The sequence below is a fragment of the Temnothorax nylanderi genome, unplaced genomic scaffold, assembly GCF_030848795.1.
Source record: "Temnothorax nylanderi isolate EJ_2023f unplaced genomic scaffold, tnyl_v1.0 TNYL_tig0192_pilon, whole genome shotgun sequence".
NCBI classification, from domain to species: domain Eukaryota; kingdom Metazoa; phylum Arthropoda; class Insecta; order Hymenoptera; family Formicidae; genus Temnothorax; species Temnothorax nylanderi.
The window spans coordinates 144,518-157,717 of NW_027249254.1; the positions used below are offsets into that span (position 1 = coordinate 144,518).

The 13,200-nt window shown below is 42.1% G+C and overlaps 2 protein-coding genes and 1 pseudogene across 2 annotated transcripts in view; all 3 read right to left on the reverse strand.

Moving 5' to 3' along the window:
- Positions 1 to 13,200, reverse strand: part of LOC139778689 (putative nuclease HARBI1) — a 28,165-nt gene that overhangs the window by 11,174 nt on the left and 3,791 nt on the right. The window contains exons 2-3 of the mRNA XM_071716752.1: positions 271 to 438; positions 53 to 196 (exon numbers count right to left, since the gene is read on the reverse strand). Of these exons, the coding sequence (XP_071572853.1) occupies positions 53 to 196; positions 271 to 344 (218 nt within the window). The 5' untranslated portion in view covers positions 345 to 438. The remainder of the gene's footprint in view (positions 1 to 52; positions 197 to 270; positions 439 to 13,200) is intronic.
- On the reverse strand, positions 6,015 to 7,523 carry LOC139778692 (uncharacterized; annotated as a pseudogene).
- LOC139778691 (argininosuccinate lyase-like) overlaps positions 9,438 to 13,200 on the reverse strand; it is a 139,969-nt gene continuing 136,206 nt past the window's right edge. Inside the window, exons 4-5 of the mRNA XM_071716755.1 lie at positions 10,196 to 10,302; positions 9,438 to 10,128 (exon numbers count right to left, since the gene is read on the reverse strand). Of these exons, the coding sequence (XP_071572856.1) occupies positions 9,978 to 10,128; positions 10,196 to 10,302 (258 nt within the window). The 3' untranslated portion in view covers positions 9,438 to 9,977. The remainder of the gene's footprint in view (positions 10,129 to 10,195; positions 10,303 to 13,200) is intronic.

Sequence of the window (13,200 nt, forward strand, 5' to 3'; positions counted from 1 at the left end):
CTGCAATACTATATTGTTTCTTTTAGTAGTTTTAACATAATCAAATACATACCGATATGAATCTGGAGTAGCCATGAACCATAACGTTATCATAAGCTGCTTTTCTAAAGATATTTGCTTTTTTCCACGAGCATTTGTAGCATTCACAGCTGGCCTTAAAAGTCTCAAAACCATTTGAAAAGTCTCTGGAAATATCCTGCAATATAGCCAAAGTCAAACATATGGCCGATTTGCATTTATCAGTTGTTGACAGGAAATACATTCACAAACCTAAAATGTTCTTTAAAAGTGATTCTGGAGTATCCTGGGACAACTCTTTCCACATAATCGGTCAACTTTTCCATCTAAAGAGTTTCACCTCGCGTCTCATTCACCATTAATATGGCATATAAGGTACGCATTTGATTTTCTTCGTCACTGGAATCTTCTTCACTGCTGCTAGATAACGAAGTGGTTTCATCATTATCATCTTTTCCATCAACATCAATCTGGCTACAAATAATAACGAAAGAAACCACAGAAAGCACATTATCAGCCGACATCTTGGGGTCAATCATGAATCTTTTCCCCTAGGATGGAAACGTGAAAAATGAAAAATCTCTCTTTCTATTGATGTTAAATAGAAAGAGATAGTCATATAAAACTTTTCACTTTCCACGTTCCACATTAATACATGATTGACCCCCTTATCTGCCATGTCTGTTTACAAACAGCCGAAATGGGCATGGGTCTGTTCCGTTTCTCTATGTGCAGTAAGAGTGATGGGAAAAACGGACCGAGACAATGCGCTTATGCGATGCGCTGTGTTTCATGCGGTTCATGCGTGAAACGGAACGCACCCCTACCCAGCGTCTGATTGGCTCTCCCACCTAAGGTGTCTAGTGACTTTTTAGGACTGCACGTGGTAGACGACTACGAAACAAAAATGTCGTATTCAAAATAGTAACTAAATGGCGCGTTTTGATTGGATACCCCATACCTACCCAGCGTCTGATTGGCTCTCCCGCCTAAGATGTCCAGCGTCTTTTTGGACCTGCACGTGGTGGATGACGCTGAAGTCACGCAGAAAAATAGCGGGAGAGCCGACCAGCGCCATTTTGGCGGGAGCACATGGTAGACGACGCTAAGCTCAAAAAAGGTTATGATGCTTGTGACGTGACGTAGTCACGTCCCCGGCCCGGATGGTAGCTCGGCCGAGGTGGGCGTCAAGGGTGGTGCCTCCACCCGAGCGGGCGAGGCGTTAGCGTTACCGTTAGGCTAAATTATACCATCTAAGACTTACAGGTTATGAGCGAGGGTGCGGAGCAGCTGGCCAGGGATCTCTGTAACGGCGTAAGGTCGCACCGAGGGATTATTGCAGGTGGGCAGCCGGAAGCTTACCGAGGAGAGGGACGGCCGACGGTCGGGTCACGCTGGGGCCCATAGCCGGGACCACGGGCACCTAACAGGAGGCCGCGTCGCCCGCAACCAGAATGACGGCCCGGGGCACGGAGGGACCGAGAAGGAGGACGCCCCGACGAAGGTCCCCGTCCCGCGATAAAACCACTACCGGAGTTCCGCCACCGATCGACAGGCCACGGCCGGTCCAGCCTGGTCGTCGACGGATCGGTCTTCGAGTCGCGGCCTGGACAGCCGGACTCGATGTGGATTTGAAACACCCGCCGGTAGGTGGAGGCGCATGCGAGAGGCGCCCGGGCGGGCGCAGCAGGCGCATAGGGCGCAGCAGGAGTCGGGCGCGGCGGGCGCGCGAGGCGCGGTGATCGCGCGAGGCAGCAGTGGTGCAACTCCGGCGCGCAGGCGCGCGGGCCCAGCGTGGTCCCGCCGGAACGGAGAGAATTACTGTCGTGTGAGCCGCCATAGCGAACGGTACCATCCTGCCCCTGCGAGCGATTTCGGGATCAGGCTGCCGGCGAAGGAAGAAGGAAGCTATTTGTAAGGCCACTACTCACGCACCTAAAAGTAAGATCGCCGCGATACCGAGGCCCTCCCGGGAGTCGCGTTGTGCCGCGAGAATGTGTGATCCGTGTTAGAGTATCGAGAGAAATACCGCGGAAGGGCCCGGCCGAGAAAGCGAAAAGTGATACTGCCCGTCTCGGGGATTCGGATGCGTGGCCGCCGACAGTCAGCGTTTCGTGATTCGTCCGATTTTCGTGTGATTTCTGTGTGATGCGTTTCCGTGTGATTTTCGTGGTATCGTCCGTGAGAATTGGAGCGTTTGATGCGTGAGTTGCCGTGTGACTTTCGTGATATCGTAATAAAAATTCGGTAGAGTGCCGTGAACGGGAAGATGCGCTGGGCGTAATCGAGCCGTTCTGGGGCGGGGTGCTCTTCGCACGACCGGACACCGTATCATCGCGGGGCCGTAGCGTGGCCTCCGCGTGATCGCGTCGCGGCGTACGGGGCATCGTTGTGTCGTATTGCGGACCTCGCGAGGCTTCGTGCGTGAAGGCCGAGGTCAATCGCGGGGTCAATCTGGGACTCGCGTGATCCGAAGGGGATTCGCGGTCATTTTTGGGAGATTATCGTGTCGTGTGTCGTCGTTGTAAGTAAGTGTGCGTCGATGCCGCGAAATCCGGCGTAATGTTCATGTATCGTTCGGCGTAAGGTATCGCTCGCGTTAATGTCTCGGTCCGCGTAATGTTAATGTATCGTTTGCGTAAAATGTATCGCTCACGGGAGCGTATCATTCTCGTGTCAATGTGTCGTCTCGCGTAAAGTATCGTGTCGCGTCAGTTGGCGTAGAGTATTGTGTCGCGTTAGAGTATCGTTGCGTAAGGTACATCCCGCGTTAATGTATCGTCCCGCGTTAGAATATTGTTCCGCGCTAGAGTTGATTCGCGCTCAGTCATTATTGAGTTGCAACGAGATACTTCGCCGATCTCGCGAAGCGTTGCGGGACGCGCTGTGACCGTCGTTGGTCCTTTGCGGAAGATCATACTCTATCCTGTCTTCTTCTCTTTTCTCGTTAAATATACTCGTTACCCTTGTTATTTAATTTGCTTTATTTCTTTGTGTGTCGCTGCGCTCCCTCTCCTCCCTTCATCCGAGATCCACCAGCGGTCTCGCTTATGGACTGCACGCCTGAGATACGTTAGGCTTTCGCGTGGGATTTAGATTTTAGAGTAACGTGGTGCGCGTAATCGCACCTGGCGCCCATTATCGTATTGGAGAAAATTGTCTGGTCGAGCTACCATCTTGCTATAGAGATTTCGGGAAACTTAAGATTAAGCCTGAGATAAGGCAAAGCGACGGCGCGCTCCTTTTCGGCCGGCGAGACCGAAGGGACATCGTCGTCGTCGTCATATGCTAAGATGCCGAAAACGGAAAGTGGAATTTTTAAGAGCGTTTTGCCTCGAGGGGAGGGGGAGAAACAGGAACGGACAGGTTCGCTTTGTGACGTGAAGCGTATATATCGTTTTTAGAGAATAGTTTTCATGATTTATGACCGTGATTTTAGGACTTGGGTCTGGACAAAGAGTTTTCGAAATAATCAAATACGCTTGGATTCTAAGATTTGCCTACGTTATTCCCTGGGGAAATGAGGTTGTAAAACAGGAACGGACAGGTTCGCTTTGTGACGTGACGCGTATATATCGTTTTTAGAGAATAGTTTTCATGATTTATGACCGTGTTTTTTTAAGACTTGGATCTGGACAAAGAGTTTTCAAAATAATCAAATACGCTTGGTTTCTAAGATTTGCCTACGTGAGACTTATTTCCTGCTGAAATGAGGTTGTAAAACAGAAACGGACAAGTTCGTACGTGACGTGACGAAATTATTCCGTTTTAAATGAAAGTTTTTATTTACTAGATTTTTCGCCCGCGCATCGCGCGGGCTTAAAATCTATTCCCCTCTCCCCAAACTCACCGATTAATTAGGAGCACCAATAGAACACCATGAAACCTCCAATTTTCAACCCCATAGTAGCCATCCCCATAAAATTAGTAATCTTTTGGTACCAGTTTCACCAAGATCAACAAAAAATTAGAAAAATTTTGGCACTGGTTTCAAGAAAATTGATCCATTAATAAAAAATAAAACTTATCCTTCAAAAATTAAAAGACTTGTGGCACTGTTTTCAAGAAAATCGGTCAATTAATACTTATTATTTCTTGAAATTTGAATAATTTCCAAACCGGTTTCCAAAAAATCGGTAACGAAAAATTATACACTTTATGGCAGTCTCCGGATTGCCTAAATTATACCATCCCCGAATCACTCAACGGGTGGACACTTTTATTCGCGGCGATGAAAAGTATTTCCTTCTTTTTTTCCCTCTCCCCGCACTCCCTGGAAAATTCTACCTCTACTTCATATACAATTCTTTGAGATTCGGTCAATTATTTCCGGAAAAATCCAAAAAGGTCGGTAACAAAAAATTATATACTTTATAGCACTCTCCGGAAAATTCTACCCCTACTTCATGTACAATTCTTTGAGATTCGGTCATTCGGAACCGGTTTCCAAAAAGATCGGTAACGAAAAATTATACACTTTATAGCACTCCCCGGGAAATTCTACCCCTACTTCATATATAATTCTTTGAGATTCAATTAATTATTTCCCGAAAAATTGGAAAAATTAGAAAAACCGATTTCCAGAAAATCGGTAACCAAAAACTGTACACATCATGGCGCTCCCCTGACCAAATCTTAAAGAATTATATATGAAATAGGGGTAGAAAAGACTGAAGAATATAATAAAATTAGAAATAGCCCAATATTTCAAAATTTGCAAAAGTTAGAGCAACCACGGGCATTTCTAAAAAAATTCAAATTTTTTTTTAAAAGAACCTGTTTATTGATTATCGCCAAATTCAATACCAACCTTCCTTGAATGATACTCTATCGATTAAAAAAAAACAGCCCGATATATCAATATTTGCGGAAGTTAGAGCAACCACGGACATCTAATCCGCACATACACACACACACACGCACATACATACACACACACACACACACACACACACACACACACACACACACACACACACACACACACACATACGGACATTTTTTTAATGCAATATTTCGACATTTTAGAACATTCTGAACATATTAGCACCAAAAACTCAAAACCAATCTTTTCTTTGGTTTCTTCTACCCCTATTTCATATATAATTCATTTAAATTTGGTTGATTAGACCCAACTTTATACGCAATCAAAAGTTCATATATGAAATTTATGAAAACAAAGCTTCCTCTATAAGGAAGCAAAACCGGTTTCCAGAAAAACGGTAACAAAAAATTATACACATCATGGCACTCCCCGGAAAATTCTACCTCCATTTCATACACTTTTGGTAAAAATTCGGTCCACTAATAAATGAGTAGTTCGCGGTCAGACAGACAGACAGAAGACGGTACTTATATATATAGATCCGAACTGGTTTCCAGTGGCAATTAAATCCATCTTCGAAAAATTAATAAAATTTTTGAACCGAGAAATTGGAAAAATTTTTGAACCGGTTTCCAAAAAAATCGGTAACGAAAAATTATACACTTTATAGCATTCCCCGAGAAATTCTACCCCTACTTCATATACAATTCTTTGAGATTCGGTCAATTAATTCCCGAAAAATTGAAAAAATTTCGGTACGGCTTCCAAAAAGATCGGTAACGAAAAATTATACACTTTATAGCACTCCCCGGAAAATTCTACCCCTGTTTGATCTATAATTCTTTGAGATTCGGTCAATTATTTCCCGAAAAATTAGAAAAATTAGAAAAACCGGCTTTCAGAAAATCGGTAACAAAAAACTATACACATCATGGCACTCCCCGGGAAATTCTACCCCTATTTCATATACTTTTGGTAAAAATTCGGTCCACTAACGAATGAGTAGTTCGCGGTCAGACATACATACATACATACAGACGACGGTACTTATATATATAGATTGAGCGCATTCGAAAAATTTACGAGGTAGACTTTGACCAATCCTGAAAAAATAAGAGAAAAGGAATTTGTTGCGGAGAACGTGAGGATTGAAGAAAAATAGAAGAAAGTAGAAGTTACAAAAAAATGTTTATTACTACAAATTCTTCTTCATGGGAAAAAATATAATTTAGTCGCTTAAAAAGCAAGGCTGTAGATAAATTGTTCAAACAATAATGTTATAAAATTTACAATCTGCGATTCGACAAAATTATACGACGGATTTCGGTAAAGCGCAGCAAAATAAGTTCTAAAAATACTATATTAAGATACATATCGAGTAAAGTTAAATCGGTTATTTGCGTACGTACATTATGCTCGACGTCGTTGTAATTTCCTCTGAGAGTTAATTTCACAATATCTTCATCTATATAACTTTTAGAAAGATTTAACTCTATTTCTTTAATAAGATAACGCGCACAATTGTTAACATTATCGGCCACTGATTTTAAATGTGATAAATGTGCATCGATGCATTTCGCAATATTTTTCAGTCCGAGAAATGTAGGCTTCTGCATCACAATTGCCATTGCATATGTTTTTCGTTTCTTCGTCGGTGGACAATTTTCCTCGTCTGTTCGTTGATCCGTCCTGGTGGAAGTATTCTCCTCGTTTTCCTTGTACGCCAGCAATATGGATCTTGCTCCGTAGGCCGAGGTAAAATTGACGGAGATATTGTTAATTGAGATAGAATTCGGTTTCAATTTGGTTTCTCCATTTAAATATTCGCTCACGAGTCCCATGTTCTCTTGAAACTACTGCCACGATTTCTCGTCAAAATAAACGCCGTCCGCATAGTTGCCGGTTAATTTGACCAACGGCACAAAAACTCCCTTGGATGTTGCTTGCAAACCCACATGAATTCCCTTCGTATGGGAGCTGTTGAGTCCATATGTTGTCGATAGCAGCATATGTAATTGCTCGTTTCTTCCCTCGAAGTCACGTAGTCCCTTATCGGGAATCCCTTTATCAGGAATATCGCGAGTGAACATCCGCTTCTCAGAATTATTAGCGTCTTCTTTGTGACTAGCCTTTGTTCTTATTTCTTCGTAATATCGGCTGACACACACACTAATCAAAAAGTCAGATGAGAGAGTTATACTTTTTCACTCGCGAACTTGTCGCTTCGAACGATGAGAATCGAATGATTTTAACTTCGTAATGTTAGTCAAAACGTTAACTTCGTCTGCAACGTTTTAGAAAAATTAGTCTGCGCGCGCAGATAAAAATTAGAAAGCTCTAGATTTTTCTAGATATGTATAGTCATGCGCATGAAGTAATTTAAATTGTTTAGAAGATAAAGTTTAAAATACGAATTCCGATATATAGGGAATTTATAGGGAGCTAAGAGAATTTGTTAATAAAGTGATCGGCTAAATATACAAAAAGTGCAATAGTTGACAAATTTTAAATTTTAAATTAAAATATTTCTGAGAAATGACGGAACAACAAAAATCTATCCAATCTCTTTTTATACTGGAAGCAATAAATCATTTATTCACAGAAGATAACATTTAAAAATTGTAAAAAAATTATCCTTTATAAAAATAAAATTATTTTTAATAAAAATTGTCTATATAAAAAAGTATCCTTTACAAAATTATGTTATTATAAGAATATATTACACTAAAATAATTTTTTTTGTATTTCCTATGTTCTTTCGCTTACCTTCTCCTTAAATTTAGATATTAAAATAATTTATTGAAATTATTAAAATATATAAATTACATATTGCTATAAAGTATTATACATTTAAATATAACTTTATGAGAAAGAGATGATGCGAACACGCGAATGAGAGACAGCGCGTGAAAAAGTTAAATAAACGGTTTTTTACGACTAAATGAATCGTTATCGGGTCGATCGTCAACATCATTTCTTCCTTTGTTTTGCGCACTGCGTAGATAGATTGTTTAGTCTACGTGACAAGCGCTCCGTTTCCTAGAAAAATCACCCCTCTCCTCCGTAATCCGTTACCCCGCCCCCTTTTCCAAGAAAAATCCCAATTATTGTGCCGCGACACCAGCCTTCGCGAGACGCTGTTTACACAAAAACATGCTCCTACACGTTCGCTATATCAACCTCTAACCTTGAAACTGAAATTTACTCGCCGAGTTAGTCTTACCATTATGCGCCGCCTAGCGGCGTCGTTGCGAACAAACCCCGCGGCGCGAACGCGGACCCCCACGCCCTACTTGTGCACGTGAGTCATACACGTGAGTCATCCCGGTGAGTCATACATATGGTATGTCAAGGTCAAGATCATACACGTGAGTCATCCCGGTAAGTCATACACATGGTATGTCAAGGTCAAGGTCATACACGTGAGTCATGCACGTGAGTCATCCCAGTGATGTCATCGTGAGTCATACACGTGGTATGTCAAGGTCACCCCCTCACCCCCCGCGTAATCCGATACCCCGCTCACCTCCCGCGTAATCCGATACCCCCCTCCCTCACCCCCCTCGTTGCCCCGTGGGTTAGAATCGGTGTAGTATAGGTACCTACTTCATTACTACAGAAGCAGATGAAGGACAACTCACGGACCTTTGGACACTATTAAATCCTAATCAATAAAAAGATCACCCATTATGTTACACAGAGTTTTATGCTGAGAGCCTTTGCAAGAAACGAATAGAATAGCCATTTTTAATATTACATAGAGTATTCAATTTAAATAAATAAGTTAAGCTTACGTTATAAGTTAAGCTATTGTAAATTTGAAATTAAACCCTTTGCTGTAGGATACAAAATTGTATTCTTTCAAGAGTAATAAATAAATAAATAAAATAAATAAAAATAAATATTTTAAACTAGTACACTTTAAATTGTGCCGCGTGCAATTCTATTTCCTGTTTGCATGAAAATGGCGGCAAATTGGCCAGTCTTTCCTTAGAGGGTCTCTAGCTGCGTCGACTGGAGATCGTCGTTTCATGTCAAGCAAGTCCTGCTTAGCGACGAGGTCATCAAGAGTTGCTGGCATAATGCTGGTGCCGCTAATTCAATTTGAATGTACCGACAGAAGGTTCCTCGAATTTGCGCTGGTTCATGGATTTCTCGTGAGTTGCAGTCCGGTGATGCGTCGATATAGCAAAATAGTTTGGAGGCGTTCTGACGAGATTAAAAAACTTGGAGATGCACTGACGAAGTGAGGGAACCTACAGATGTCCTGGCGAGATGAGAATTCCAAAAACTCCTGACGAGGCAAAAGAACTTGACAAGTACGAAGTCCGAGGATGTCCCTTTTCGATCTGATTGTGAGAAAGATCTCAGCGTGAATCGGCCGATCGAATTCATTCGACTGACTCGCGCTCTAATCTTTGGGTGAACGACTGTATGCAATTCTCTCTGATTCCGTCCGTACTCTATATTTGGCTCGAAGGACCATTAAATGTTCACGAGATTTCTAATATTCCGCAGACTTCGATTTGCAACGCAAACACTTATTTTTATTTGTAAGAATGATTGGGACGAATTAGGAGAAGGAAGACTCGTATTGTTTTCCCGGCAATAACTTTATTAAGTTGACTTATTAGTACAATCTTTGCACGCTTGTCTCGGACTTTATTCGAATCGACTCACGACTGTTTCTCGATCAAGTTTTCTCGATAAGGAAACGAGAGAGAGGGTTTTGGAACCTGTAAGACATGTTTATTTGAACGTCCGACAAATGCTCTGAGGATTGTCTTTAGATTCCAAAACACTTCTTTCCGCCAATCGCTAACAAGAATCGAAGAAATGTCCAAATATGGGCTGAAGTCGCGTAACAACGAGAAACCTTCGAGGATAAAATCGACGGGGCTTAAAATTATCGGAGCTCTCTACCTCGCGTTAAGAAAAACGTGAACATGCATGTATAAAATGTTAAATTGCATATAAACGAAAGAAAAAGGAAAAACAATGTTAATTGCATGTACATTTTCGCACTTATTGAGCTTAATTTAAATTTAAAAAAAATAATTTTTTATTGAAGAGATCTCTATTTATAAAATGGAATAATATATCATAAACGTCAATGTCATAATCTTAGAAATAGTTACTTCTTAAATGGAAAATCACGTAGCCAAGCTCGCAAATTACTAATTTGCTGTTGCACTGCTTTTAAACTAGTTCCACCGGTAGTTTGGTATTGATCCACACTGGAGTTGAAGTCCCAAATGTACGATACATTATCTTCAAATGCTTCGCTAAAACAAATATTTACTGTTAAACTTTTTTCATCCAATAAAACATTTTCATAAATTTTGATTATACCTTATTGTTTTTAATTGTGAAACAGTTAATTCTGATAAAGGTATTCCTTGTGATTCAGCTAGAGCGACAACCTTTCCAACCAAATGGTGACTTTCTCGGAAAGGGACCTTGAAAAGGGATATTTTAAATTTAAATGATTAGTGTCAATAAACAATCAATTTCTCGCATATTTATTAAATGATATTTTATATATTACATTAGAGATAATATTGTGGTACTTAAGAATCATGATTTAACCCTAGAACACCACACTGATTGTGAGTGTAACACACTCACGTTTGTTATTATAAATGCCCGCTATTTCTATATAGTGAAAGTTAGGGAATCAAAGTGGTAAGGTAAATAAACTTTTGTTCCCCCTCTACGACTCCTCATGCTGCGCAGCCTCATTTGCCGTTTAGTAGATGTATGGCACGCCATTAATTGCGTCATAATCAACCTTTGTCACGTCAAAACAATATATTTTTTAAAAAAATCATTATTTCTTATTTTTTTCTGAAAAGTTATATCCTTTACATTCAACAAATAACTGGTCTTTTTATAAAATGCGACGTTAAAAAAAAAGTAATTTTTGGAAGCAAAAAGCGCTTTTCTGTGAGTTAGGAAATTTCTACTCGGGCTTTTTCCGAAATTAACTTTTGTCTTTAAATGTTAATCGTAATTACAATGACACAATGACAAGAGCGTTCCTGACATTCTGGCGTTTAAATTAAAAAAAACACGTTTAAAAATATCGACTTTTCGAAAAGTTATTGATAATTGAAAGTGTGTAAACTGAATATCGTATACCCAGTGTGGTGGAATCGGGACTTTTTGGAAGTATGGTGTTCAAGAGTTAATATATTAGAAATATGTTAACCCCTTGACTGAAAATAAGCAGATTTGGCAGTGCTAAACAAAATATTATTCGAGTAACACGTCTTTAAAATAGCAGCGCCGATCTAGAATCCCACCAAATGCGAGATGTTTTGAGTGGGTCTCAATTGACCGTCATCAATTGGCTGATTTAAAATAAAGATATCTGATAGACTGATGCAGTAAAAAAACTCCAGGCACCAGGGGCTGTGAGTGGCTGTAGTCAATCCCAACGTGGTCAATCGCAACGTGGTCAAACGATACGTTCCCGGTGCGTTCATACGTTTTCCCAACGCAAAAGGTGAGCGTTTAGCGAAAGTTCATAGACAAATTCGCTCATAAACAGTGAAATCCAGGCACACTCTTACATATCGATAGTTCTAATTCAGTATATTGTAACGGCATGCCTTTTGATTCGAACGCGGACTAGCTCGCCGGATCAGGGGTTCGATAAGAAGCCCAGAGACAATAATCAGATATGTAATTTACACAACAACGTTTATTTGATCTTTTACATACGACAGACTTGCACGGATGCAATCACAGTATACTGGCACGGGGCCACAACGGCGCGCAGGTTTACCGGAAACGCGAGCTTACACGGGTTCGGCGCGGACGCGGTATTTACAAGTACGAGGCGCGGATGCCCACGGCACGGGCTTGCTCGAAGACGGACCGCGATCTTTACGGTGCTTTGGTGCAACTGCACGCTGCGCGGTATTACACGGAGACGGACGCGATATTTACAATGCTTTCGGTATTATACGGAGACGGACGCAATATTTACAATGCTTAGGAGCAACGGCACGCGGCGCGGTATTACACGGAGACGGACGCGATATTTACAATGCTTCGATGCGCCTACCGGCGGCGCGACATTACAGAGCTTAGCACGCGCTATTTCTATCCGCAACGCGGGGGTCGAGGAAGGAGCGGTCGGTCAGGTGCTATGCTGGCCGATCGGTCGGTTCGGAGGTCCGGAGCTCGGGTGACAAGAGTCAGCTTGTCACAAGGCCGAGCGCGCTCGACCCCGCTTTGCCGTCGCTACCGGGATTTAGGTGAGAGGAGTGCGGGTGAGACGTCCAAGACCTCTTGGAACGAGGTACAGAGCACTGTACCCCGCTTTCGTGTGTCGCCTTAGGAAATCGGGTAGGGTATCTCGTCTTCGGGAGCAGCGGAACAGGCGGATTGCTGGTCTCGAATCGGAGTGTGTGTTGGGCCGCGACACCGGTATTTTATACTTCCCCGGGGCAATGGATTCGGTGGTGGGAGGCCGATCCCTGCTCGAACCGCGTGGTGGCGGTATTACGCGCGCTTCGCCTTCGGTGAAGATCGGTTCCCGTCGACGCTTCGTCGGAGCCCCGGGGACGATCGGTGCCGCGAGCCGTAGACGCTCGCGCACACGATCCTTTGAACGAAATTAACAAATGGGCACACCGCGCCCTGATCCTCGCCCGACGGAGATCGGTCGGGCGGCATCCGGCGGGTGTTCGCCGGGCGACGATGCCTTTGAAAAGGGGCGCATCGTTACAATATAATTGCGAAACATTAATATGTATATCGTTTATTATTTCCAATGCCGACTTCCATGAAAATTTTCAAACCGTAGTTATTATTTAGATGCTCCATATTACCTAACATGATCACAAAGATATCTGTGTCTGAAGGTTTAATTAAAATATTGGAGTCATCCTTGATTTTACAAATATGGTGCACTATTTTTGTGTCCGCTTCTTCGTGATATTTGCATGACAAATATTCGTTAATGGTACTAAATACACAAATATTATCAGTATAAAAATGACACTGCTTGTAATTTAAATTAATGATCGAGTTACCGATAAATATTTCATCTCCCGTCCAATGCTCAATCAAAAAATTGATGAGAGTGTTTCCTATTTTTGCGTTATAATCTCCCATAATTACCAGAGGTTCTTTGGCCGGTATTTGGTTTATCACCTGCTCTATGTCAGAGTATACTTCTTCCACTTTGTCATCCGTGTCTTCGGTGGTCGGAATATACACTTGCAACAGGTGGAGTCGTGTCGGTCTTGTGTCCAGAGTGACCATGATGAGTCGGTCGCTGATAGGATGGTATTCGTACACGTACGGTGCGACCTTTTTGTTGATGATGATCGCTACGCCATTTC